The sequence below is a fragment of the Tachyglossus aculeatus genome, chromosome 4, assembly GCF_015852505.1.
Source record: "Tachyglossus aculeatus isolate mTacAcu1 chromosome 4, mTacAcu1.pri, whole genome shotgun sequence".
NCBI lineage: Eukaryota > Metazoa > Chordata > Mammalia > Monotremata > Tachyglossidae > Tachyglossus > Tachyglossus aculeatus.
Genome location: NC_052069.1, coordinates 92529956 through 92555451, shown reverse-complemented (window position 1 = coordinate 92555451; position 25496 = coordinate 92529956). Strand labels below are relative to the sequence as shown.

The 25496-nt window shown below is 43.8% G+C and overlaps 1 protein-coding gene across 2 annotated transcripts in view; it reads right to left on the bottom strand.

Annotated features, from left to right (window-relative positions):
• Positions 1 to 24249, bottom strand: part of PIP4P2 (phosphatidylinositol-4,5-bisphosphate 4-phosphatase 2) — a 67630-nt gene extending 43381 nt beyond the window's left edge. For both annotated transcript variants that reach the window (XM_038745394.1, XM_038745393.1), the window contains exons 1-2: positions 24116 to 24249; positions 619 to 767 (exon numbers count right to left, since the gene is read on the bottom strand). In XM_038745394.1, the coding sequence (XP_038601322.1) occupies positions 619 to 767; positions 24116 to 24221 (255 nt within the window). In that variant the 5' untranslated portion in view covers positions 24222 to 24249. The remainder of the gene's footprint in view (positions 1 to 618; positions 768 to 24115) is intronic.
• Positions 24250 to 25496: the final 1247 nt, after the last annotated feature.

Sequence of the window (25496 nt, the reverse complement as noted above, 5' to 3'; positions counted from 1 at the left end):
TGAGGGGAGGTAAGATGGGACAGTGTGAACGAGTGCTTTATAGCCAATGGTGAGGAGTTTTTGTTTGATGCAGAGGTGAATAGGAAACCACTGGAATTCAATCAGGTCCTGTATAGCAGTATGGGTTACTGAAAACCTTCTTAAGCCATTTATGAAACCACCTTTTACCCACCACAATTGAAACTATGCTTATGAAATCTAGTTTCAATGCTCTTCTGACAAACCCTGATTGCATTAGTCAGGAAAATTTTGTTGCTGAGACTTTTCATTAGAAGAACTTGTACAAAAATGGTTATGAACCCAGTTGGATTGGTCACCAGACTATTTATAAAAGAGTTTATAGCCCAGTCTCCAGTAGTAAATACCTGTCCATACTAATACAGAAAATATCTGTGAACAACCTACTGGCAAGAAATCATGCCAAAATTCTGCAGAACCTCGTCACACTATAAAATTATTTGTTTTCTAATTAGGATCAGAACAGGGATTCAATTCCATCACAGTTGGAACTCAACTGTTCATTATTAGGGACAACTTTCAGCCCTCTGTCTTGTAACGTGCATTTCTTTCCCAATGTAAATCAGGAGACACACAATCTAGCTCTAAAAACACACTTACCGTAGCTTCGTTGCACACTGTGCACTTAACCACATGCTGGTGAAGCTTGCCATCCAAATTGATTAGAGATTGGCACACCCGGCAGTTTATTACAGGAACACCACTGGCATCTGGACTGGCGATAGCTGTATATGGAGGAGGGAGTTCCGCTGAAAAGATATTAAGAAATATTAAGCTTGAAAACTGGAAATAGAGGCTACTCAAATTCATAACTGAGTCAAGACTTGGAACGTGCATATAATTAGCCAACCAGAGCAGCAATACTTAAAGAATGAAATACGCAATTGTCCCATTTTCCCCAGAACCATCTGGTGCCCCATGCCAGACTGTTTCTGGGTCTGACTGGATCCATTTTACCCTCCAGTTCCACCACTGTAACCCGGACTCTGCTATCTAATGCCTGATCAGGCTTCCGATTCAATCAATCCATCAATCAATCATATTTATTGAACTCTTGTTGAGCACTGTAATAATAACTTGAGAAAGTACAGTATAACAGTACAGCAGACACATTCTCTGCCCACAGTGAGATTACAGTTCAACTTTTGGAAAAGAATTAGGACAACTGAAAAGAGAGGAAGATTTTTTTTTTTTACCTACTTTGAAAGTAATAAAAACCCTTGGTACAAATCCTGATTCAAAGGAAAAACTCTAGAAACAACATAGATGCTTAATACAGTGCTCTGCACACAGTAAGTGCTCAAACAATATGTTTGAATGAATTAACTTCTGTGGGCATATTAGAAAGTTGTAGATATTATCTACTTCATGATGCTATATTAGAAACAACATGACCTAGTGGAAAGGGCCCAGGCCTGGGAGCGGAAGATTTGGGATGTAACCCCCATTTTGCTACTTGCCTGCTGTGTTTCCTTGGACAAGTCACTTAACTTCTCTGTGCCTCAGTTTCCTCATTTGTGAAAAGTTTAAATAGCCACTCTCCCTCATACTTACACTGTTCCCTGTTTCACTTACTTACACATACTTATACTTTCCCTGTCCCATGTAGGACAGGGACTGTGTCCAAACCTGATTATCTTGTATCTACCCCAGATAAATACCTGGGATAGGCAGATACCATATGCTTGGCACATAGTAAGCAATGAACAAATACCGTAAATATTATCATTATTATATTCAAATCCACAGAGCACTCCACCTCATTTTGCCTCCTTTTGTGGACCACATTCAACATCTTTCTAGAGCTGGTAGAGAGGCTTGATGTTTCCTGTTTCCAACCCCTTGCATCATCATGATTATCATCAGTGGTATTTATTGAGCATTTGCTTTGTGACAGCACTGAACTAAGTGGTGGGGAGAGTACAATATAATAGAATTGGCAGACACTTTCCCTGTCAACATTGCAGTGGGCTGCTTTGACCCTCTCGTGGTTTTGAATGGTTGACAACTTCTCCCTCTGGCTGACATAATCCAATTCCCCACTTATCAACTATTCTGATAGTGCTTTTTGTACGATTGCTTAAGCATTAAAGGTCTTTCCAGGGGTTTTAGCATCTCAAAAAACAAGGCAAAGAGGCCTCAGAGATGAAGTTAAATGGTATTGCAGCCCACAGTATGATGTGGCAAAACAGGGTTCCATAGAGTTTCTCATCGCAACAGTGAAGAGGCTGGGAGGGTGCTCTTAGGAGGCGAAAGAAGGGCCGCTAGTCAGATACTGTTAGGAATACCCAAGTGATGTTATGCCTTTGGCTTGCAGTCCAAACTGGATTCTAGTTATAAGGAATGCGACAATATCCACTCGAGCTTTGGGAATCCCTATACTCCCAGATAGCTCATACAGAAAACCCCTAGGGAAACTAAATGGAAGGTCTTAATAAATAATTATTTATGCACTAATTATTCCAGTAATGCCAACTTTCATCAAAATCAGCTTCTGTATTCTGTTAGATTTCAATCGTTTCCAGTGTATCATGACTAAGTAGAATGACTAATAGTGTGAATGCGCAGCTACAGTCCACAGAAGGAAAACAAGATGAACTCTAGCCGAGAAGGGGAATCACCAGCCGCCTTCCTCAGATTTCCAATGTGCGATAATCAATCAATCGTATTTATTGAGCGCTTACTGTGTGCAGAGCACTGTACTAAGCACTTGGGAAGTACAAGTTGGATAAACGTGCACACAGGTGTCTCAAAGAACAGTGTTGCACTATTACCAGATGTTGAATTTGCAGGCAAATGAGATCTGTATAAAGTGCTGAAAATCCCATTTAGAAGCCAAGGAAAAACCATTTGCTCCATGATCCCAGCCCTCTAACCCACGAACAAGAGAGGCAGCATCACCCAGTGGAAAGAGCACAGGTCTGGGAGACGGAGGACCAGAGTTCTAATGCCGGCTCTGCCACTTGTCTGCTCCATGACTTTGGGCAAGTCAGTTAACTTCTCTGTGCCTCAGTTACCTCATCTGTAAAATGGGGATTAAGAGTAGTGAGTGTGTGAGATAGTATTGAAGTTAAAAAGCCCTTCAGTCCATCTTCCGGTTCCTTAGAAGCGCCACTGCGGTAATGGGGTTTGTTATAATCGATGTAATCCTCTCCTGCATCAGGCAGAAACTCCTCACCGTCTGATTCTCTCAAAATCCACCCCCACCACCTGGGCATCTGACCCCGTTTCCTTGCACCTCATCAAAACACTTGTCCCCTCTCTTCTTCCCTCTCCAACTGCCATTTTCATTATTTTGTTATTTCATTATTTTGTTAGTATGTTTGGTTTTGTTCTCTGTCTCCCCCTTTTAGACTGTGAGCCCACTGTTGGGTAGGGACTGTCTCTATATGTTGCCAATTTGTACTTCCCAAGCGCTTAGTACAGTGCTCTGCACACAGTAAGCGCTCAATAAATACGATTGATGATGATGATGATGTGGGACATGGATTGTGTCCAACCTGATTGTCTTGTATCTACCCCAGCGCTTAGTACAGTGCTTGGCACATGGTAGGTGCTTAATAAATACCACAAAAAAGAAAAGAAAAAACAGGGATCTAAAAAAGTACACATCGCTAAAGCAAAATGAATATTTGCAGACAGAAATAGATAAATTTTAAAACAAACATCCCTTAATTATGGGCGATTGAAGAGTTCCCCGACTCCACCTTAACATAAAATATGATGTAAGATTTGCTGCCAGAAAAAGGTATGTGGATGACAGTAAAAGGAAACAGATGAAGCAAGTCCAATTACTGGAGCATTACTTTGAAAGCATAACTTCTGAAATTGTGCTTGTGATAGTACTGGGGGCTGGGATAGTTTTCCTTGATGAACAACCTCCCTCATGATTATTAAATATCTCTAGCCAATCGGGATTAAGTTTGTGAACCTCTTCTTAACTATCTTTAGCCATATCTTAAGCTGCTTTTCCCAAACTATTGTAATTCCCTCTGCCAGGGTGAGGGAGCACTTTAGTTCTGGGTACTACTGGATCTTCCCAAACTTGTCAGCTGGCAACTGTCATCTATCACAGCCCTGAAACAATTTCTGAAAAAGCAAATCGGAGACTTTAGTCAATCCATCAGTGGTATCTACTGGATGCTTACTATGTGCAGAGCACTGAATTATGCCTCTGGAAGAAAACAGTGCAACAGAATTGCTAGACACGATCCCTGTCCATAATTAGCTTACAATTTAGAGCCAGACGACAGACATTAAAATAAAGTACAGACGGGGAAATGGCCAAGAAGCATTATCTACATTAATGCTGTGGATCCAGGGATGAGGTGGGTATCAAACTCTTAAAGGGTAATAATAATAATAATGGCATTTATTAAATGCTTACTATGTGCAAAGCACTGTTCTAAGCACTGGGGAGGTTACAAGGTGATCAGGTTGCCCCACGGAAGGCTCACAGTCTTAATCCCCATTTTACAGATGAGGTAACAGGCACAGAGAAGTGAAGTGACTTGCCCAAAGTCACACAGCTGACAAGTGGTGGAGCGGGGATTTGATACCTCTGACTCTTGAATGAATGAATGAGGGCAACAGGAAAATTGAATGCTTAGTTTACGAAGCCCCCTTGGAGGAGATGTGATTTTAGCAGGGAAGATGTCCCAATTTACCCAGATTTCTTGGTCTAACTCCCTCCTTTTCCCACTGCTTTCTAGCTAATTAGATGTTGGCTTTTCAGGCTAAGGGGCAAGAGCAATCATGAATCATTTATCGTTAATATTATTTGTTTTGGGTCATTAATAATAATAATAATAATAATAGCAGCATTTGTTAAGTGCTTACTATGTGTGAAGCACTGTTCTAAGTGCTGGGGATAATAATAATAATAATAATTAATAATAATAACGTTGGTATTTGTTAAGTGCTTACTATGTGCCAAGCACTGTTCTAAGCACTGGGGAGGTTACAAGGTGATCAGGTTGTCCCATGTGGGGCTTACAGTCTTAATCCCCATTTTGCAGATGGGGTAACTGAGGCTCAGAGACGTTAAGTGACTTGCCCAAGGTCACACAGCAGACATGTGGGGGAGCAGGCATTAGAACCCATGACCTCGACTCCCAAAGCCATGCTCTTTCCACTGAGCCACGCTGCTTCTCTGACTCCTTTATCTTTATACTTTCAGTTGACATACCCTCCTGGATCTACTGCAGATTTTGGATTGCATCAATGCTTAGAACAGTGCTTGGCTCATAGAAAGCGCTTAACAAATTAATGATGTGTATATATCTTTAATTCTATTTATCTATTTTGATGGTATTGATGCCGGTCTACTTGTTTTGTTTTGTTGTCTGTCTCCCCCTTCTAGACTGTGAGCCCGTTGTTGGGTAGTGATTGTCGCTATCTGTTGCCAAATTGTACTTTTCAAGCACTTAGTACAGTGCTCTGCACAGTAAGCGCTCAATAAATACGACTGAATGAATGAATGAACAAATACCATTATCGTCTGTGGTCCTGCACATAATTTCAGGGAAGGTAACAAGGCCACAATTAGACTTAATTGGCAAGACAAAAGTTATGGGGTGCTCAATGTGAATAGACATTTATGATAATTGAGTGACAAATCCTACTGATTACTAATTTTAATCAGTATGGCCTAGTAGAAAGAGCATGATTCTGGGAGTCAGAGGACCTGTGTTTTAATCCCGGTTCTGTCATTTCTCTGCTGTGTGACCTTAGGCAAATCACTTAACTTCTATGTGCCTCCTTTTCCTCATCCATAAATGGAGATCAATACCTGTTCCCCCGCCTACTTAGATTGTGAGTCCCATGAAGGGCAGAAACTGTGTCAGATATTCTATCTACTCCAGCACTTAAAAAGTGCTTGGTTCACAGTAAGCACTTAAATAGCAAAATTATTATTGTTATCATTATTAAAAATTTGGCGCTCCCTGGCATATTGTGGGCTAAAGTCATAATATATATGTCTTCATTTCAGATCTCCACTTGCAGGTGACATTCCCTTTCCTTGTAAAGCATACCTTTCAGGATGAACAAAGATTTGTAGGTATTTAGCATAGACTGTACTCCCAAGTGCTCAGTAAACACCACTGACTGATGGATTGATGCCCAGTGCCCAGTGTATAAAACAGTTGTTTTATACATTTAACTCCTTCCTCAAACCCCCTACCCACCCACCCCTCCATCTCTTGCCCCAAATGCTCTGGCCACGGACTTAATTGATAAAATTGAAACTATCGGCCATGATCTTCCTAAAATCTATCTGCTCCTCTCCAATCCCTCCCTCTTCCTGCCCCTTCTTTGACTCTCCCAGCCTTTGCAGCAGTATCTCAACAGATCTCCTACTTCCTTTCAAAATCCCCACCCTCCACCAGTGCCTCAGACCCCCATCCTTTTGTACCTTCTCTAAACACTTGTTCCCTTCCTTCTTCTCTCCTTACTGTCATCTCTAGCTGTTCATTCTCCAATGGCTTCTTTCCCATGGCTTTCAAACATGCTCATGAATCCCCTAGCCCCCCAAAGAACTCTCCCGTGACCCCACAACTCCCTCCAGTTATCACCCCATCTCCCTCCTGTCATTCGTCTTCAAACTCCCGGAGCGAGTTGTCTGCACAACTGCCTCCAGTTCCTCTCCTTCACTCCCATCTGGCTTCTCTTCCTTCATTCTTCCAAAGCTGCCTTCCTAAAGGTCACCAATGATCTCCTTGCCAAATCCAATGGCCTCTACTCCATTCCAATCCTCACGGACCTCTCAGCTGCCTTCCACACTGTTGACCACCCCCATTCCCCTGGAAACATTATCCAATCTTGGCTTCACTAACAATGTCTTTTCCTGGGTCTCCTCCTATTTCTCTGGCCACTTAAGCTCAGTCTTTTTTGCGGGCTCCTTCTCTGTCTCCCACCCTGTAACTGGGGGAGTTCCTCAAGGCTCCGTTCTGAGTCCCTTTCTATTCTCCATCTACACCTACTAACTTGGAGAACTCATTCACCCCCATGGTTTCAAACACTACCACTATGTGAATGATTCCCAAATGGACAGCTCCAGCCCCAATCTTTCTTCTTCTCTGCCGGCTTGTGTTTTCTACTGCCTTCAGGACATCTCTAGTTGGTTGCTGCCCAGACAGCTCAAAGTTAACATGTCCAAAAGAGAACTCCTCCTAGTCCCACCCCAACCCTCTCATCCCCATGACTTTCCTGTTACTGTAGACAGTACCACCATCCTCCCTGTCTTTCAAGCCTGTGACCTTGGCATCATCCCCAACTCGCCTCTCTCATTCAATGCACATATTCAATCTGTCAATCAATCCATTTATTGAGTGCTGTGTGCAGTGCAATGTTCTAAGTACTTGGGAGGGTACAATATAACAGAGTTGGTGAACACCTTCCCTATCCATGATGAGCTGAGAGTCTAGAGGGGCAATTGCTGTGGAGGTGAGAAAGGGGTGGAAAATCGGTACAAATCCAAGTGTAAGGGTGATGCAGAAGGGAGTGGGAGAAGAGGAAATGAGGATTTAGTTGGGGGAAGCCCTCTTGGAGGAGATGTTCCTTCAGTAAGGCCTTAAAGGTGGGGAGAGTGATCATCTGTCAGACATCCATCTGGGCGAGAGATCAGCAGTGAGATAGATGAGATAGTGGTACAGTGAGTAGATTGACATTAGACAAGCAAAGTATGCAGGCTGGGTTAAATTAGGAAGCTAAGGTAGGAGGGACAAGGTGATTTCAGTGCTTTAAAGCCTATGGCAAGGAGTTTCTGTTTGATGCATAAATAGATGGGAAACCACTAGTGTTTTTTTAGGAGAGGGGAAAACATGGACAGAACTTTTTTTTGTAGAAAAACGGTCTGGGCAGCAAAGTGAAGCATGGATTAAAATGGGAGGAGGCAGGGAAGTCTGCAAGCAGGATGATGCCATAATCAAGATGGGATAGGATATGTACTTGGATTAACATGGTAGCAGTTCGGATGGAGAGGAAAGGGCAGATTTTAGCTGATGTGGTGAAAGGTAAACTGACAGGATTTGGAACCAGACTGAATTGGGTTCAATGAGAGAGAATGAGAGAGATGAGAAGAGAATAGCACTAAGGTTATGGGCTTGTGGGACAAGAAAGATGGTAGTGTTGTCTTCAGTGCTCAGGAGCAGGGAAGACAGGGTTTGGGTGGGAATATGAGGCGTTCTGTTTTAGATGTTAAATCCAAGTCTGCCACCAAATCCAGTCGGAAGTCATTATTTACCCACACTTAAAAAGCGTGACTGATGGTGAGTATTGCTTTTAAGAAAACAAAACAATTCTGGCTACAAACTCTTAGGGCTTTCCTGATCATAAATCATGGTTACAAAACATATTTGGACAAAATCCAAAGCCAAATTGGCCTCCAGACTTATGCTTTAGGGAACACACAAATGCATTTCTTTTTAGTATTAAAAAGCTCAAGATAAGGGATTCAGTAGCAAAATCAACAACTGCATGGTTTGGGAATTTGATTATCTAGAGGTCTCACACGTTTTTAAGTGGAAAGTTTTTTATGGTTTGGATGTCAGGTCAAATCATGCAAGATGATAGCATTCTGAAGCCCAAACCAATATGATGAAAACTCTTTAGATCACTGGTCTTTCAGCATATTCACCAAAGCATCACCTAAGGACATGGCTACTTACTCAATCCCTATTGCAGTTAAGTACATATATTTATATTCTATCACTCCCTCCTATCTGTAATTTATTTGCATATTTATCTCTTCCAGTAGACTGTAAAATCCTAGAGGGCAGGGATCAAGTCTACTGCCTCTATTTTACTTAAGTGCTTAGTACAGTTCTATGTGCAGAGTAACCGCTCCAATACTATTGCTTACTCATACTATGCATCCTCAGGTTTACATCCATTATTTGTTTGGAAGTTCTGAAATAGATTCTAAAATAGCAGAAAATTTAAAGGATTAAAAAACATTGACTTGGGGACAGCGAGAAGTGCTTAGAAAAGTGTTCCAGTGCTTAGAACAGTGTGTTTGACTCATAGCTTAAAAAAAAATCATTAAAAAAACTGTATGTTCCCTGAAGAGCAATTCAGGTGGGATTTATGAAATAAATTGTCTTGTATCAAATCTGGGACAAATTCTGTTAGTCTGTGACTTGGGCTCTATGTTGTGCTGCTGTATTTCCTTGGATCCTCAAGGATGCTCCCTCTTGAAGGTATATCAGCCCAACAGTGATCATTCATACACACTCCACAGTAAATCAGTGATGACTGACTAACTCAACAGAACTAATAGACATGAACCCCATCCTCAAAGAGATTAAACCTAGTCAGAAGTGAACAGACCCTGAAATAAATTTCAGGTAGGGGAATGCAACAGAGTTTCAAAAAAAAAGACTGCCTAAAAAAAAAGTTCAGCTCTTACCTCTGGAATGCTCATGCTTTCCTGTCAGTATTACACAGGACATTATTTTTTGACAATCAATCAAATGTGTTTATTGAGCACTCATTCTTTCGATCGTATTTATTGAGGCTTACTGTATGCAGAGCACTGTGCTAAGTGCTTACTCATGTGCAGAGCACTGTACTAAGCACTTGGGAAAGTACAATACAACAGAATTAGTCGACATGATCATTGCCAGCAAGGAGTTTACAGTCTACGGGATGATGGATCTTAAAAATAGATTAGGGATATGGGAAATAATAGAGAATAAGAATATTTTCACAAGTATTGTGGATCTGGGGTGAGTATCAAAGTGTTTAAGGGGTTCTCAGCCAAGTGCAGAGTTGATAAAGATGAGAGGGCAGACAGGAGAAATCAAGGGCTTAGTCAGGGAAGGCCTGGAGTGATAGGAAAGTCCAAGGGAGGACAGGGTTTGGGTGGGAAGATGAGTTCTGTTTTAGACATGCTAATTTTGGGGTTTCAGCAGGACATGCAAGTAATAGCCTCACTGCACTTTTGTACATATCTGTAAGTTCTTCTAGACTGTGAGCCCACTGTCTTCTAGACTGTGAGCCCACTGTTGGGTAGGGACCATCTCCATATGTTGCCAACTTGTATTTCCCAAGTGCTTAGTACAGTGCTCTGCGCACAGTAAGCGCTCAATAAATACGATTGATTGATTTATAGTAATGTCTGTCTCCCACTCTACACTGCAAGCTCCTTGTGGGCAGGGAACCTTTGTACCACCTCTTTTGTATTGTACTCCCCCAAGCACTTAGGTACTCTGCACACGTAAGCATTCGTGAAATTTCGCTGATTGACTGAATGACTGACTGAAGGCAGGAGGAATGGCGAGACTGCATGGAAGAATGGTAGGGGTGGGAGAGGTAAATTTGGGAATCATCTGTGTAGGGACGGTAGTTGAAGCCTTGTGAATGAATAAGTTCTCCAAGGGAGTGGTGCAGATGAAGAAGGGGACCCAAACTGAGCCCACAGAGAGAAGTGGGAGACAGAGGAGGAGCCCTCAAGACTGAGAATGAGCTGCAAAAGAGACAGGAGAACTAGGAGAGGACAGTGTCTGTGAAGCTAAGGTTAAACAGTGTTTCCAGAAGAGGGTGGTTCACAGTGTTGAAAGTCACTGAGTGGCCAAGGAGGATTTGGATAGAGCAGAGCTGCTACTGACTGTAGCAAGAAGGAAGTCATTGGTAAGCTAAGAAGGCAGTTTCCATGGAGTGAAGATGGCAGATTGGAGAAGCAGCATGGCTTAGTGGAAAGAGCACGGGCTTGGGAGTCAGAGGTTGTGGGTTCTAATCCCGACTCTGCCACTTGTCTACTGTGTGACCTCGGACAAGCCATGTAACTTCTCTGAGCCTCCGTTACCTCATCTGTAAAATGGGGATTAAGACTGTGAGCCCCATGTGGGACAGCCTGATTACCTTGTATCTACCCCAGTGCTTAGAACAGTGCTTGGCACATAGTAAGTGCTTAACAAATACCATTATTATTATTATTATTATTAGAAGCCAGATTGCATGGTGTAAAGAAGAGAATCAGAGGAGAGGAAAGGGAGGCAGCAGGTGTAATTCACTTGAGGAGTTTGGAAAGGAAGGTAAGGAGAGTGATGAAGCAATAACTGGAAGGGCCTGTGAGGTTGAGAGAGTGCTACAGTCATTGACACCTCATTTTGCAGACAGTAAGTAACTTTCCCAAAGTCACAAAGCAGTAAGTGGGTGAACTGGGATTAGAACCTAGTTCTGCCATTTGAGAAGGCAGTGTGCCATAATGGAAAGAGTGTGGGCCTTAAAGTCAAAGGACCTGAGTTCTAATCCTGGCTCTGTTACTTGCCTACGGTATGTCCTTGGGCAAGTCTCAACTACTCTGTGCCTTGGTTACCCTATCTGTAAAATGGGGATTAAGACTGTGAGCCCTATTTGGGGCAGGGGCTGTGTCCAAACCAATTATCTTGTACCTACCTCAGTGCTTAATACAGTGTCTGGCACATAGGAAGCACTTAACAAATAAAAAAAATTAAAAACAAACAAATAGGTCCTCTGATTCCCAGGTCCACGTTCATTACACTAGGTCATTCTACTTCTCCAATTTCCTAATTTCTACATTTTAAGAATACTAGGAATGTCTGTGGAAGTAAGGATGGAATAGTCAACACAAAACCTAGTGAAAGAATGAAGGAATGAGAGTGAGGAAACTGTACCCCATAAAGGAAGTAAAGGAGAGGCAGTGAGCATGTGGTTCATTTACTTCATCTGTAAAATAGGGATTAAATCCTACTCCCTGGAACTCAGAGGTCCTCGGTTCTAATCAAGGCTCTGCCATCTGTCTACTGTGTGACCTTGGATAAGTCATCTAAATGCCTCATGCCTCAGTCATCTGTAAAAAGGGGACAATAATACCTGAACCCTATCTTGCAGGGGTGTTTTGGGGAGCAAAGAAAAAAAAACTAGTGTAAGATGCTTTGGAAACAAAAGCACCAAATAAAAACTCAGGTATCCTATTAGAAAGTATGCTCATTGTGGGCAAGGAATATGTCTACCGACTTGGTTATATTGTACTGTTCCAAGAGCTTAGTTCAGCGTCTGCACCCAGTAAGCACTCAAAATATTGAAAGGTTTATTGAAAGGATATCTAACTGAATAGTGCTCTTCAAAGGAGGAACAAAGCAGACTGAAATATAGGAGGAAAGTCTCTTCCCTAATGTGGCAGACATACTCAAGTGAAGGGAATAAAGGTAAGCAGAGTCCAAAGATGCTTCTGAATCCCCATCTGCCATCTTCAGTGGAAGAGAAAATCAGCTAGGAATTTTCAAATGGATTCATTTTCCTCTCTTCTCTTCTGATCTTGGGGATTTGTTGTTTCATCTCCAGTCATCATCATTCATAGTTATCTTTTCCATATCAAAGATGTATCCAATTTTTCCAGTTCAGGTTTGGGGAAAAGAGCTGCATGTCTTGAGATTAGAAGTATAAGTGCTTTGTACAGTGCTCTGCACACAGTGAGCGCTCAATAAATAGGATTGAATGAATGAATGAATGAATGAAGGATCCCTGTGCCTCATTGGCCCGTTGAGGTGGGTCAACTTCCTGGAAGTATGTTGGGAAAGATGCTGGCAGACTCTCGAGGGAGGAGTGAGATCACAAAATGTCCTTAAAGGTGTGTTTAATAAGACATTTACAGTTGCTTCTGAATCTTTCCTGATCCCTCACTAACTGACCTTATCTACTTAGGACAAACCTAACCAAAAGTTGAAAAAAAAAACCCAAAACCTCACAGAATTTACATATTTCTTAAACTACATCAATGACAGCGATAATCAGGCCTAAACAAATGTTGGTTTAGATCAGTTAAACAAAAATACTGCTGTTAGTTGCTCTCTGCCTCTGCATGGGCACGCTATCTTTGCCTAAACTGTGTTTGTTGTCTTGTCTTTGCTTCCCATTGCTGTACTGTTAACTGAGAAATAAGGTATATTTTATTTGCTAAAGATCCCTACTTTTATTTTCTAAAGAAATTTCACTATTTTTAACCTGTTTTCACAAAGGGCTATGGGGTAGGTAGGGACAGATATTATTATACATTGTATATTATATCTATTTGTGTTATTATTATAATAGTACTTTTTATGGCATTTATTAAGCACTTACTATGTGAAAAGCACTGTTTTAAGTGCTGGGGAGGTTACAAGGTGATCAGGTTGTCCCACATGGGGCTCACAGTCTTAATCCCCATTTTACAGATGAGGTAACTGAGGTACAGAGAAGTGACTTTCCCAAAGTCACAAAGCTGACAATGGGCAGAGCTAGGATCTGAACCCATGACCTCTGACTCCAAAGCCCATGCTCTTTCCACTGAGCCACGCTGCTTTCTACACTAACTTTGTTCCAAGCATTGTTCTAAGCTCTGTAGTAGATACAGGTCAACCAGTTTGGACACAGTCCATGTCCCACATGGGGCTCCCAGGCTAGGTAGGAGGGAGTAGGATTTAATACCCATTTTACAGATGAAGTAAATGAGCCACAGAGAAGTTAAATGACTTGCCCAAGATCACATAGCACAAATGTGGTAGAGCTGGGATTAGAACCCAGGTCATCCGAATCCCAGGCCTGTGCTCTTTCCACTAGGCCACACTACGTATCTGAAGAAACTAGAGTCCGGAAGAGTTATGTGACTTGCCTAAGATCACACAGAAGATGTGTTTCAGGGGACTCCAGACCTCTAATCTGCAAGTTTCACACTTGTACTCAGATGAACTAGCCAGATAACTAGTATTCTGTCATAAAACTCATCGAACGAGTTATATACACTGGTTTACAGTCATCTTCCCTCTAGACTGCGAACTCTTTGCGGACAGGGAATGTGTTTGTTATATTCTACTTTTCCAAGCAATTAGTACAGCGTTCTGCGTACAGTGAGCACTCAATGAATTCCAGTGATCTACTCACTGATGGCAGTGATCAAATGCATAGTGGAAAGAGAATAAGACTGGGAATCAGGCTTCTAATCCCAGATTCACCACTTGCCTGCTCTGTGCCTTTGGGCTATTTATTTAACCTCTTCGTGTCTCAGTCTCCTCATCTGTAAAATTGGGGCTAAATAGCTGTTTTCCCTTCCCTTAAACTATGAGACCAATGTGGGACAGAGATTCGATTTGTCTCATTTGATTGGGTTGTGTCTTCCCCAACACTTGAGCTTGTACCAAATTATCATCATGATTATTATCATTATTAGCTGATGCCTGGGATATTTTATTCATGAGCATTTGACTTGGGACATGTCTCCTGAAAGTCCATCTGGCACAACTGCCCAGGAGGGTTGGTGGCTTTGCATTCCCCACCTCACCTTCCTACCAGTCTGCCCACCCTCTGGGCAACAGCAGCAGCAGGGTGGGGCCTAGGAAAGTCCAAAAATGTGAGTTATGGCAGTCAAGCAGATGTGCTGGCATCAAAGTTCATGTTCAGTCTTGGGCATAATGTGACCTAAGGGTGTGACCTTGAGAAGGTTAGTTATTTATCCCACGCTTGCCCTACAAAGATAATCCGTGACCTTTGAGGCATGATAATTTTAATGCCTAAATCATTCCAGAGAAATTTTGAAACAATTAAGTAAAGTTTGCCTACAAGATTTCAAAGAGAAAGATAATAAAAGTTTTATTTTTTCCCCTAAAAAAATGAAAATAATCCTGAAAATCCAACTACTTTTAGAGCCTTTAGAAATGCATCAAATACTTTAAATTTTACACAACCAGAAAGTATCCACTACATACTATTAGATTCTTAAGTGAGACGAATGACTGAAAAGAGGGAGCAGGTTTAGAACAACATATTGACATGTGGATGACCTGAATGTGACGCAGGAAACAAGAAATATGAAATCCAATTCTCCAATTAATTCCTGGTGGTAAATTAGGCACTTAGAAAGAAGCATTAACTTTCAGACCTTTAGAGGACATTTAGCACCCAACGGCAAGGAAAGCACAATGTACACTGCAAAACACTAAAGCAATCAATAAAATGTGAGCACTTACTGTGTGCAGAGCATTGTATTAAGTTCTTGATGGCTCTTTGGTTGTCTGAAAGAGTCAATGCCTGCCTCACTACCAATCCCTTCTGAGGTACCCGAACAGCAGGGTGTACAATTGGTTGGGAGACCATTTGAGGGAACGAACTTTTCTCTGGGATGTTCCATGCTGTCCCAAACTCCGCTTAATGACTCTTTTAATAACAATAATAATAATGGTATTTGTTAAGCGCTTACTCCGTGCAAAGCGTTGTTCTAAGTGCTGGAGGGGATGCAAGGTAATCAGGTTGTCCCACGTGGGTCTCACAGTCTTAATCCCCATTTTACAGATGAGGTAACTGAGGCTCAGAGAAGTTAAGTGACATGCCCAAAGTCTCACAGCTGACAAGTGGCGAGGCCGGGATTAGAACCCATGACCTCTGGCTCCTAAACCCGTGCTCTTTTCACTGAGCCACGCTGCTTTTGTGGTCGACACTGAAGGACAACCAATAGAAGAGAGCACCTGCTCTCAGGAGCCAGAGAAATAGGGAGCGACGACCCAGCACCAGGGGTGTCTCGACACTCTTCCCTTCCCAAACCCTGATCTTCACATATCCCTGGCTTCATCGTGTCCTCGTTCATTCAATCGTATTTATTGAGCGCTTACTGTGTGCAGAGCACTGTAGTACTAAGCGCTTGGGAAGTACAAATTGGCAACATATAGCGATGGTCCCTACCCGACAGTGGGCTCACAGTCTAGAATGGGGAGACAGAGAACAGAACAAAAACATACTAACAAAATAAAATAAATAGAATAAACATGTACAAATAAAATAGAGTAATAAATATGTACAAACATATATACATATATACAGGTGCTGTGGGGAGGGGAAGGAGGTAAGGCAGGGGGGACGGAGGGGGGGAGGAGGGGGAGAGGAAAGAGGGGGCTCAGTCTGGGAAGGCCGCCTGGAGGAGGTGAGCTCTCAGTAGGGCCTTGAAGGGAGGAAGAAACTCGAAGAGAGGAAGAGAGTCCTCAGTCCTCAGAGCTGCCCAACCTGTATCCACCCCGATCCTTGAAAAAGGTAGAACCTGAGCCCTTGGCTGACCCTGTAACCTGGTCTCCTCAGTGCATCCACATTCCCTTGCTTCTCCTTGCCCCACCACTCCTAGTAAGGAAATTGGGTCTAAGGAGTGTGGCAGGGCTGAATCAGCAAAGCGGTAAAGGAACACAGTTTTTTTTCCTTCCACCCTCTCAAAGCATCTCCAGACCACAAACTCTCCTCTCAACCAGCTGAGAGGGAGGAGAGACTTGGACTCAGCTTCTCAGACTGCAGCCCCAGTGCTGGTGGTGAGAGGGCTACAGAAAGGGCACAGAATCTGGTAGGGCCAGGAATCAAAGGAGAAGGCCTGCATCCTCTTCTGACCTCCAGAGAAGTCGGGGCCCATTTTCTTTTTTAAATGGTACTTGTTAAGCACTTACTATGTGCCAGGCACTGTACTAAGTGCTGAGATAGATATAAGGTAATAAGGTTGGACACAGGGCCTGCACCACAATGGGCTCACAGTCTTAATCCGCATTTTTCAGATGAGGTAACTGAGGACCAGAGAAGTGAAGTGACCTACAGAAGTGAAGTCACATGGCAGACGAGTGGAGAAGCTGGGATTAGAACCGAGGTCCTTCCAACTCCCAGGTCCGTGATCTTTTCACTAAGCCACACTGCTTCTGAGCCTTCCTTCTCCAGCCCCCAGATTCTGCTGGGGGAAAAGATGTCTGAGTCCTGTGGCTTACTTACCCCTAAAACTGCTGAGTTTAGCACCAGGGTTAAGGGAGGGAACTGTCAAAAAAGAAACTATTTTTTAAAACTTGTAGCCAAAAGAGAATTATCTCCTGGGCCACTCAGTAATTGACTGATGACTGGTGAGGACTCTTGGGAAGCACGACTTTCAGCATTTTGAAGACTACTGTCATGACTCTGCTTTAGGCATTGAGAGATTTGGGCTTATCTGTTTCATCGTGTTGCTAAAGTTAAATTATGTCAAGATAAGCCTTGTAAATCAAAGGCTTTTAGAAAATATACCTTGGTTAGGGCAAAAAGCAGTTCAGAAAACAATCTACCACATCCTGATGTATGCAATTCAACCCCACTTTACTACTTTTTTCTATTTCCTGATCTAGTTTGGGTTTTTTTTTGCATTTCAGAAGCAGATAATCTAAGAACTGATTTTGAAAGTTAACATATGATGACATGGGCTTTGTAGCCCTGACAATAAGATCTCCAAAATGTCAATAAAAATAATGATAGTGCTAATAATAATTGCGGTATTTGTTAAGCACTTACTAGGTGTCAGGCACTGTACTAAGTGCTGGGGTAGGCTCAAGCAAGTTGGGTTGGACACAGTCTCTGTCCCACATGGGGCTCACGGTCTCAATTCCCATTTGGAGATGAGGCAACTGAGGCCCAGAGAAGTGAAGTGACTTGCCCAAGGTCTCACAGCAGGCAAGTGTCAAATTCAGGATTAGAACCCATTACCTTCTTACTCCCAATCCCATGTTCTATCCACCAGGCCATGCTGCTTCTCTAATAATAATGGTGGTATTTGTTAAGCACTTTTTATGAGTCAGACACTGTTCTAAGTGCTGGGGTAGATACAATTGAGTTGGACACTGTCCCTGTCCAAAACAGGGCTCACAGTCTTAAGACCTGACAATAAAGTCTCCAAAATGTCAATAAAAATAATAATAGTGCTAATAATAATTGTGGTATTTGTTAAGCGCTTACTAGGTGTCAGGCACTGTACTAAGTGCTGGCGTAGATGCAAGCAAGTTGGGTTGGACACAGTCTCTGTCCCACATGGGGCTCACGGTCTCAATTCCCATTTGACAGATGAGGTAATTGAGGCCCAGAGAAGTGAAGTGACTTGCCCAAGGTCTCACAGCAGGCAAGTGTCAAATTCAGGATTAGAACCCATTACCTTCTGACTTCCAATCCCATGTTCTATCCACCAGGCCATGCTGCTTCTCTAATAATAATGGTGGTATTTGTTAAGCACTTTTTATGGGTCAGACACTGTAAGTGCTGGGGTAGGTACAAGTAATTGGGTTGGACACTGTCCCTGTCCAATACAGGGCTCATAGTCCTACACCCTGACAATAAAATCTCCAAAATGTCAATAAAAATAATAATAGTGCTAATAATAATTGTGTTATTTGTTAAGCGCTTACTAGGTGTCAGGCACTGTACTAAGTGCTGGCGTAGATGCAAGCAAGTTGGGTTGGACACAGTCTCTGCCCCACGGTCTCAATCCCCATTTGACAGATGCGGTCACTGAGGCAGAGAGAAATGGAGTGACTTGCCCAACATCCCCCAGCAGACAAGTGAAGGAATCAGGATTAGAACCCATGACTTCTAACTCCCAGGCCTGTGCTCTATTCACTACCCCGTGGTGCTTCCCTAGGCCCCAAGCACGTTCTCATCACTACATTTTTTCTATGAGAATTTTCTAGGATTCATGAATTTAATAAATAAATCTGAACCCTGCAAGCTGGATCCTTTTACCAACCGAATGAGAAACTGCATTCGAGTTCTTTATCTACCACGCTACTCCGTAGAAGCTGACCCATTTTGTGTAAACAAGGATCTGTCCTTGATACCTGAAGATGATGCTTCAGGCAATATGATCCCTGTGTGGATGTGTTTGAATAATCCAATGAACAGTGAGAAGCAGGGTTGCCTAGTGGACAAAGCAAGGGCGTGGAAGTAATAAAGACCTGAGTTCTAATCCCGGCTTTGCCACTTATCTGCAGTGTGACCTTGGGCAAGTCACCAGACTTCCCTGTGCTTCAGTTACCTCATCTGTAAAATGGGGATTAAAACTGTGAGCCCCATGTGGGACATCGACTGTGTCCAATCTGACTAGCTTGTATAGACTCTAGCACTTGGTAGTCAGTCAATCATATTTGAACACAATGTGTGCACAGCACTGTACCAAGCACTTGGAAGAGTATAACAATAAACAGACACATTCCCTGCCCACAATGAGCTTACGGTCTAAAGGGGGAGGTGGTGACTGGCACATAACCAGTGCTTAACAAATGCTATAAAAAAAAATCTTCACAACAGTGTATAAGTAAAGACATTTCCTTTGTCACACTGATAGTCTTGCTAATGACAAGCCCTATTTTTGAATTTGTCTCTTGTTTTCCTGATCTTCCCAAAATGTCTGTCCAAGGAAAGCAACCCTTTTCTGACTGGGTCCTAGCAGGCTGATTTGTCTCCTGGAACTGTCTAACCAGAAGTCCGCTGTGTCATCATAACATTGAGAATGTGCTACAGTATGTCTTAAAATATTTGTTCTGCCCTCCGTGTTTCTATGTACTACATTTTAGTTACTATACAGCAGCTGCTTGAATATCCAGTTACCCACATTTCTCTTCACATGTCTTGCCTAGTAAAATCGGGTGGCAGTAAACATTGCCTCAGTGTTGGTGAGCTATGTTCTAAGACCTCATTGCCGGTAGCCCTGTTTTATCATTTGATGTGAAGAATAGTTCATCCAAAACCAAACGGCACTTCTCAAGAAGACTTCCAAGGTAGTATGTCATGTGCACAGCAACATAGGAACTAGAACCAGATCACAGCTTTGTAGCAGTTTAATATGGTATGAAACAATGATACCCCACTGATGCCAAACCTTTCCAGTAAATCCCTTCACAGGCATCCTGGCCTTCTTGATTCAGTTTTATACTTCTTGGTTTATCTATATATTATGGATAATGTTCTGCCCAGGCGGCAGCATTCACTGATATATAGCCTTGTCAGTCAATTATATTTATTGAGCACTTTCTATGTGCAGAGCACTGTATTCAGTGCTTGGGGGAGTACAACAATAAACAGATGTATTCCCTGCCCACAGTGAGCATTCAGGTTCTATGGTGTCAATGAAAATCTTTGTGCTAGGGTTTGCCCCTTGGTACAAAACTTCAGTTCCTTCAAATTCATTGGCTATCACACTACTTTGCTGATTCCATGAAGGTTTAATTATCATCAGCATCCCCTGGGTATGTGCCTTAAGAGACCAGTCATCAGGATTCAGTGTTCCTGGTTGGTTGACTCAAAGGCTTTCGATAATGCTTTCAGTTGGCAGAGTTACCCAGTGGATCAGAAACCTATTCTGAAACCAGCTTCTAAGTTCTGTTGTTGCATTCCTAAGGTCGAACTGAACTGGACCCATCACACACATAGCCTTACTTTACACCAGTGGTAAGGGGAAAGGTTCAGATAGGGCATCTTGAAGCCTGAATCAACTGACCATACTATCATGGAGTAGACTAAAGATGTTGATGAAGCAGCATGGCTCAGTGGAAAGAGCCTGGGCTTGGGAGCCAGAGGTCATGGGTTCTAATCTTGCCTCCGCCACTTGTCACCTGTGTGACTTTGAGTCCCAGAGAAGTTAAGTGACTTGCCCAGTTACCTCATCTGTAAAATGGGGATTAAGACTGTGAGCCCCACATGGGACAACCTGATCACCTTGTATCCCCCCAGCACTTAGAACAGTGCTTCGCACATAATAAGCGCTTAACAAATGCCATCATTATTATTATGAACTTCTTGGGGTAACCCAGTTTGCTTAAACGTTGCTACAGTTTGGATCCATTGATGTGTTTACTGCTTTAAACTATTAATAAGACTGTGAGTCCCATGTGGGACAAAGACCATCCAACCTAATTTACTTATATCTGCCCAAGCGCTTAGAACAGTGTTTGATACATAGTAAAGTGCTTAAAATACATATAAAAGGTCTACAAATAAATGTATCTTGGAGTTGCTTCTTCTATAGCTATTCTTCTACAAAGATCATGTCCTCTGTGTTGCATTTTGGTCTGAAGACTTACAGCAATTCAGGGAGGATAAGGTTCGTGATAATCAGCTTGTCTGGAAAAGGACTCTGGCTACTGCATGTATATGAAGTGGAATAGAAATCTGAGTGACAGTTTACTGATCTGGACAGATATCCAATATAGAGTTGGAGAAGACCACTAAAGAAATCATTCTCCTAGGGATATGTCAGATTTTTAGCCAGACTTCCGTGACTTCTCACTAGCTTTTAATGTGATACGCGGCACTGATTCATCCACGTTACAATGTTAATAAGCTACCCTAAAATCAAAATCCTTTAAGCCTCACATGTAGGGGTTCAGTTGGATTCAGAATCTTCCTTCAGAAGGCACAGAAAAAGGGGATGGAAGACTCTGTTAACTCAGAAAAAAAAAAAAATAGATAATGAAGCCCTTACAAACTGGAAAACTGAAAATTGGTGAACTGTGAAAACCAGGCTGCCATCACAGATCAAAGGTTAGCATTGGAAAGTGCACTGCTATTCATGCTAAACTGTTTCAGATACAGTAGTAAAATCAGAAGGAATAGTGGCAATACTGTACAGCTAGGCTCTGTGTGATGTCTACCCTCCCCAGCTGCTTTAAAGCCTCTATTTTAGATTAGTGTCTGAAAGAGCAGATGTTTGATGTTGACCTATTATGGCTTTCCTTGAGAAAACTCATTCCTTAATCAATACAGAAAAGCAGGGCTACTTAGCCCTGTCATTTCATTCCTATGAGCTTTGGTTAGCTGCACTAAATTGATAATTTAAGCATTTATTTATTTATTTATTTAGTCTTTAGAACAGAAGCCCTTGTTCCAGGAAAAGACAATTGTCTTCCATGCTTAATAGGTTAAGAAAGATCTTGAAGTTGTAAACATTTCAAGGCTTAGGGTAATTTCATTTATTCCAGATAAACTGGAAATTTTCTGCCACATTGTTGTTCAAAGACTCTGATAAGATTAAAACTCTTGCTGAATAGTGCATCTGTCCAAGGAGGGTTCCTTATCTTCTAGATATTTAGAATGATAACTGCATGTCAAAATTTTGCCTTAAAGGTCAAATTTCACCACCTGGGGACAATGCTACAAGCCTTTTCCTGATCAGCAGCAGTCAATAAAGGATATCTATTGACACCTCTCCCCCTCTCCATTTCTTCCAGCTCCTTCTGAAACATGTAGCAGTCCAACTCCCTGAATTTCTCAAAGAGCTACTTTTTGCTCAGTCCTGCTTTCGAGAGTGAGAATTAAGGTTTAGCTGGTCACTTTTCAAGCTCAAATAGGTGACCTGGGTATTCTAACAAATCAAATGGAAACTGATCTTGTTTCCCACTTTAAACAATGTGCTGCCAGAAACAAGAGCTGCCTGTCTTCTCCAGAGCACTAACCTACTGTCTCAGTGTTTTCCAGATTACATTGAGCTGAAAAATCTTGAGTCACACTGATGCTGCTGGTGGGCTTGCCATTTGGTTAACCCTTTCTCTGGCCACCCCATTATTTCTTCCCCTCTGGTACAGTTTTCCACATTATCACTACAATTAAGATGCCTTCTCTAACTAGGTTGAATGATAACCAAAGGCCTTAGTACACAGCCTTAGTTTTTTTAAACAATGACAGTAAAATATTATGAACTGGATTGATAAAATCAAGATTGGTAGAATTTTTGAAATATTGTGAGGGAAGAAGTGGAGAAATGAGGGAGGTATGTCAGAGGGGTTTGAATTTCATGTTTAAGTTATTAACTGGGTCTGGGAAGCAGCATGGCTCAGTGGAAAGAGCCCGGGCTTGGGAATCGGAGGTTGTGGGCTCTAATCCCAACTCCGCCGCTTGTCTGCTGTGTGACCTTGGGCAAATCACTTCACTTCTCTGTGCCTCAGTTACCTCATCTGTAAAACGGGGATTAAGGCTGTGAGCCCCATATGGGACAACCTGATTATCTCGTATCTACCCCGGTGCTTAGAACAGTCTTTGGCACATAGTAAGTGCTTAACAAATACCATTATGGAGAAGCAGTGTGGCTCTGAGGGCTTGGGAGTCAGGGGTCATGGGTTCTAATCCTGGCTCCGCCACTTGTCAGCTGTGTGACTTTGGGCAAGTCACTTCACTTCTCTAAGCGTAAGTTACCTCATCTGTAAAAAGGGGATTAAGACTATGAGCCCCATGAGGGACAACCTGATTACCTTGTATCACCCCAGCGCTTAAAACAGTGCTTCACACAGAGTAAGCACTTTTCAAATGCCATCATTATTATATATAGATAGATATCTAGATATAAAATGTTGCATTTTATATCTAGGTGAGTGACACAGATATCTAGCTGTAAAATTTTTCATTATATATCTAGGTACCTGCTATACCTACACGTAGATGTCTACATAAACCTCTTGTCTGCCTCCCCCTTATAGACTGTGAGCCCGTTGTTGGGAGGGATTGTCTACTTTTATTGCCGAATCGTACTTTCCAAGCGCTGAGTACAGTGCTCTACACACAGTAACCGCTCAATAAATACGACTGAACGAATGAACGAACCTCTATATACAAATACCAATAACGGCCTCACCCTTTTTCCTACGAAAGGAGAAACTGCAATCCACCCGGATGCAATTGCTTTCCTAGTTTCCCCTTATTCCTGGGGAAAGCACTGATTCAGCAGAGCGGGGCAGGGAGAAGATGGAAAAGGGGGGTAGAGATGGGTCGCTAAGAAAAATAATTAATGATAATGATGGTACTGACACCTGTCTACTTGTTTTGTTCTGTTGTCTGTCTCCCCCTTCTAGACTGTGAGCCTGTTGTTAGGCAGGGGTTGTCTCTGTTGCCGATTTGTACTGCCCAAGCGCTTAGTACAGTGCTCAGCACACAGTAAGCGCTCACTAAATGCGACTGAATGAATGATGCTGGGATTCGTTAAGCGCTTCCTATGTGCCAAGCACTGTACTAAGCACTAGCGCTGTTTGATAAATCGAGGCACAGCCCACATTTTTCCCTCTTTCAAGGACGCGGTGTCAAGGTGAGTCTCTGCCCGTTTTTTTTTTTTTCTGGGCCAGGCTGGGGGATTAGCGCTCGCCCGGGGCGCAGGGTTGGCACGGCTGTCACGAAGACGATGGTCCCCAAAGGGGGATGGAGGGATACCGGAATGGGTTTTCCATCCTGGCCTGCCCCGCTCCCCATCCTCATCCCACCAGCCCCCTCCCCTCCACCAGCCCAACCCCTGCGCGCTCTGTGTGTGTGTGTGTGTGTGTGTGTGTGTGTGTGTGTGTGTCCCACCCCACAGACCCCAGCTTACCTCGGGGGCTGCCGTCCTGCAGGTAAGGCGGAGCTGTGGGGGTGACATTTCCAGATTGGGGGGCGGACAGCAGGGGGGACCGCTCATCCATACCATCAGCGGCCATGACTGCAAAACCCGCTCCTCTCACAAGGCCTGCTTGGCAGCTCTGCTCCTCCTCCTCCTCCTCCTGCAGCCTGGATGGAACTGCTCCTCCTCCTCCTCCTCCTCCTCCTCCTCCTCTGCTGCTGGGCTCGAGGTGCTCCTCCCAATGCTCCTCCTCTGCTGCTGCTGCTGAGGCTGGACTGGACCTGCTCCTCCTCCCCCTGCTGCTGGGGCTGGGCTGGACCTGCTCCTCCGGATCCTCCTCCTCTGCTGCTGCTGGGCTGGTCCTGCTCCTCCTGATCCTCCTCCTCTGCTCCTCCCCTGCTGCTGCTGAGGCTGGGGTGGAGCTTCTCCTCCTCCCCCTGCTGCTGCTGGAGGCTAAGGCTGGGCTGGATTTGCTCCTCCAGACCCTCCTCTCCTCCTCCTCCTCCTCTGCTGCTGAGGCTGGAGCGTCTTTCCTCCGCCTGCTGCTGCTGGGGCTGGAGTGGAGCTTCTTCTCCTCCCCCTGTTGCTGTTACTGGACTGGACCTGCTCCTCCTGATCCTCCCCCTCTTCTGCTGGGGAGCTTCTTCTCCTCCCCCTGCTGCCTACTGGGGGCTGGGCTGGACCTGCTCCTCCTGATCCCCCCTCCTGTGCTCCTCCTCTGCTGCTACTGAGGCTGGGCTGGAGCGTCTTGTCCTCCCCCTGCTGCTGCTGGGCTGGCCCTGATTCTCCACCTCTGCTCTCCCAATTCTCCTCTGCTGCTGAGCCTGGGGTGGAGCGTGTTCTCCTCCCCCCTGCTGCTGCTGGGGGCTGGGCTGGACCTGCTCCTCTTTATTCCCCCTCCTGTGCTCCTCCCAATGCTCCTCCTCCTCCCCTGCTGAGGTGGAGCTTCTTCTCCTCCCCCAGCTGCTGCTGGAGGCTGGGGCTTGGGGTGGGCTGGACCTGCTCCTCCTGATCCTCCTCCTCTGCTCCTCCCAATCTTCCTCCTCCTTTGCTGCTGTTGCTGAGGCTGGGGTGGAGCTGCTCCTCCTGAACCTCCTCCTCTTTCTACTCCTTTGCTGCTGCTGGGCTGGAGTTTCTTCTTCTCTCCCTGCTGCTGCTGGGGTGGACCTGCTCCTCATGATCCTCCTCCTCTGCTCCTCCCAATGCTCCTCCTCCTCTGTTGCAGCTGAGGTTGGGCTGGAGCTGCTCCTCCTCCCCCTGCTGTTGCTGAGGCTGGGCTGGAGCTGTTCCTCCTCCCCTGCTGCTGCTGGGCTAGAGCTGCTCCTACTGATCCTCCTCCTCTTCCTCCTTCTCCTCTGCTGCTGCTGCTGAG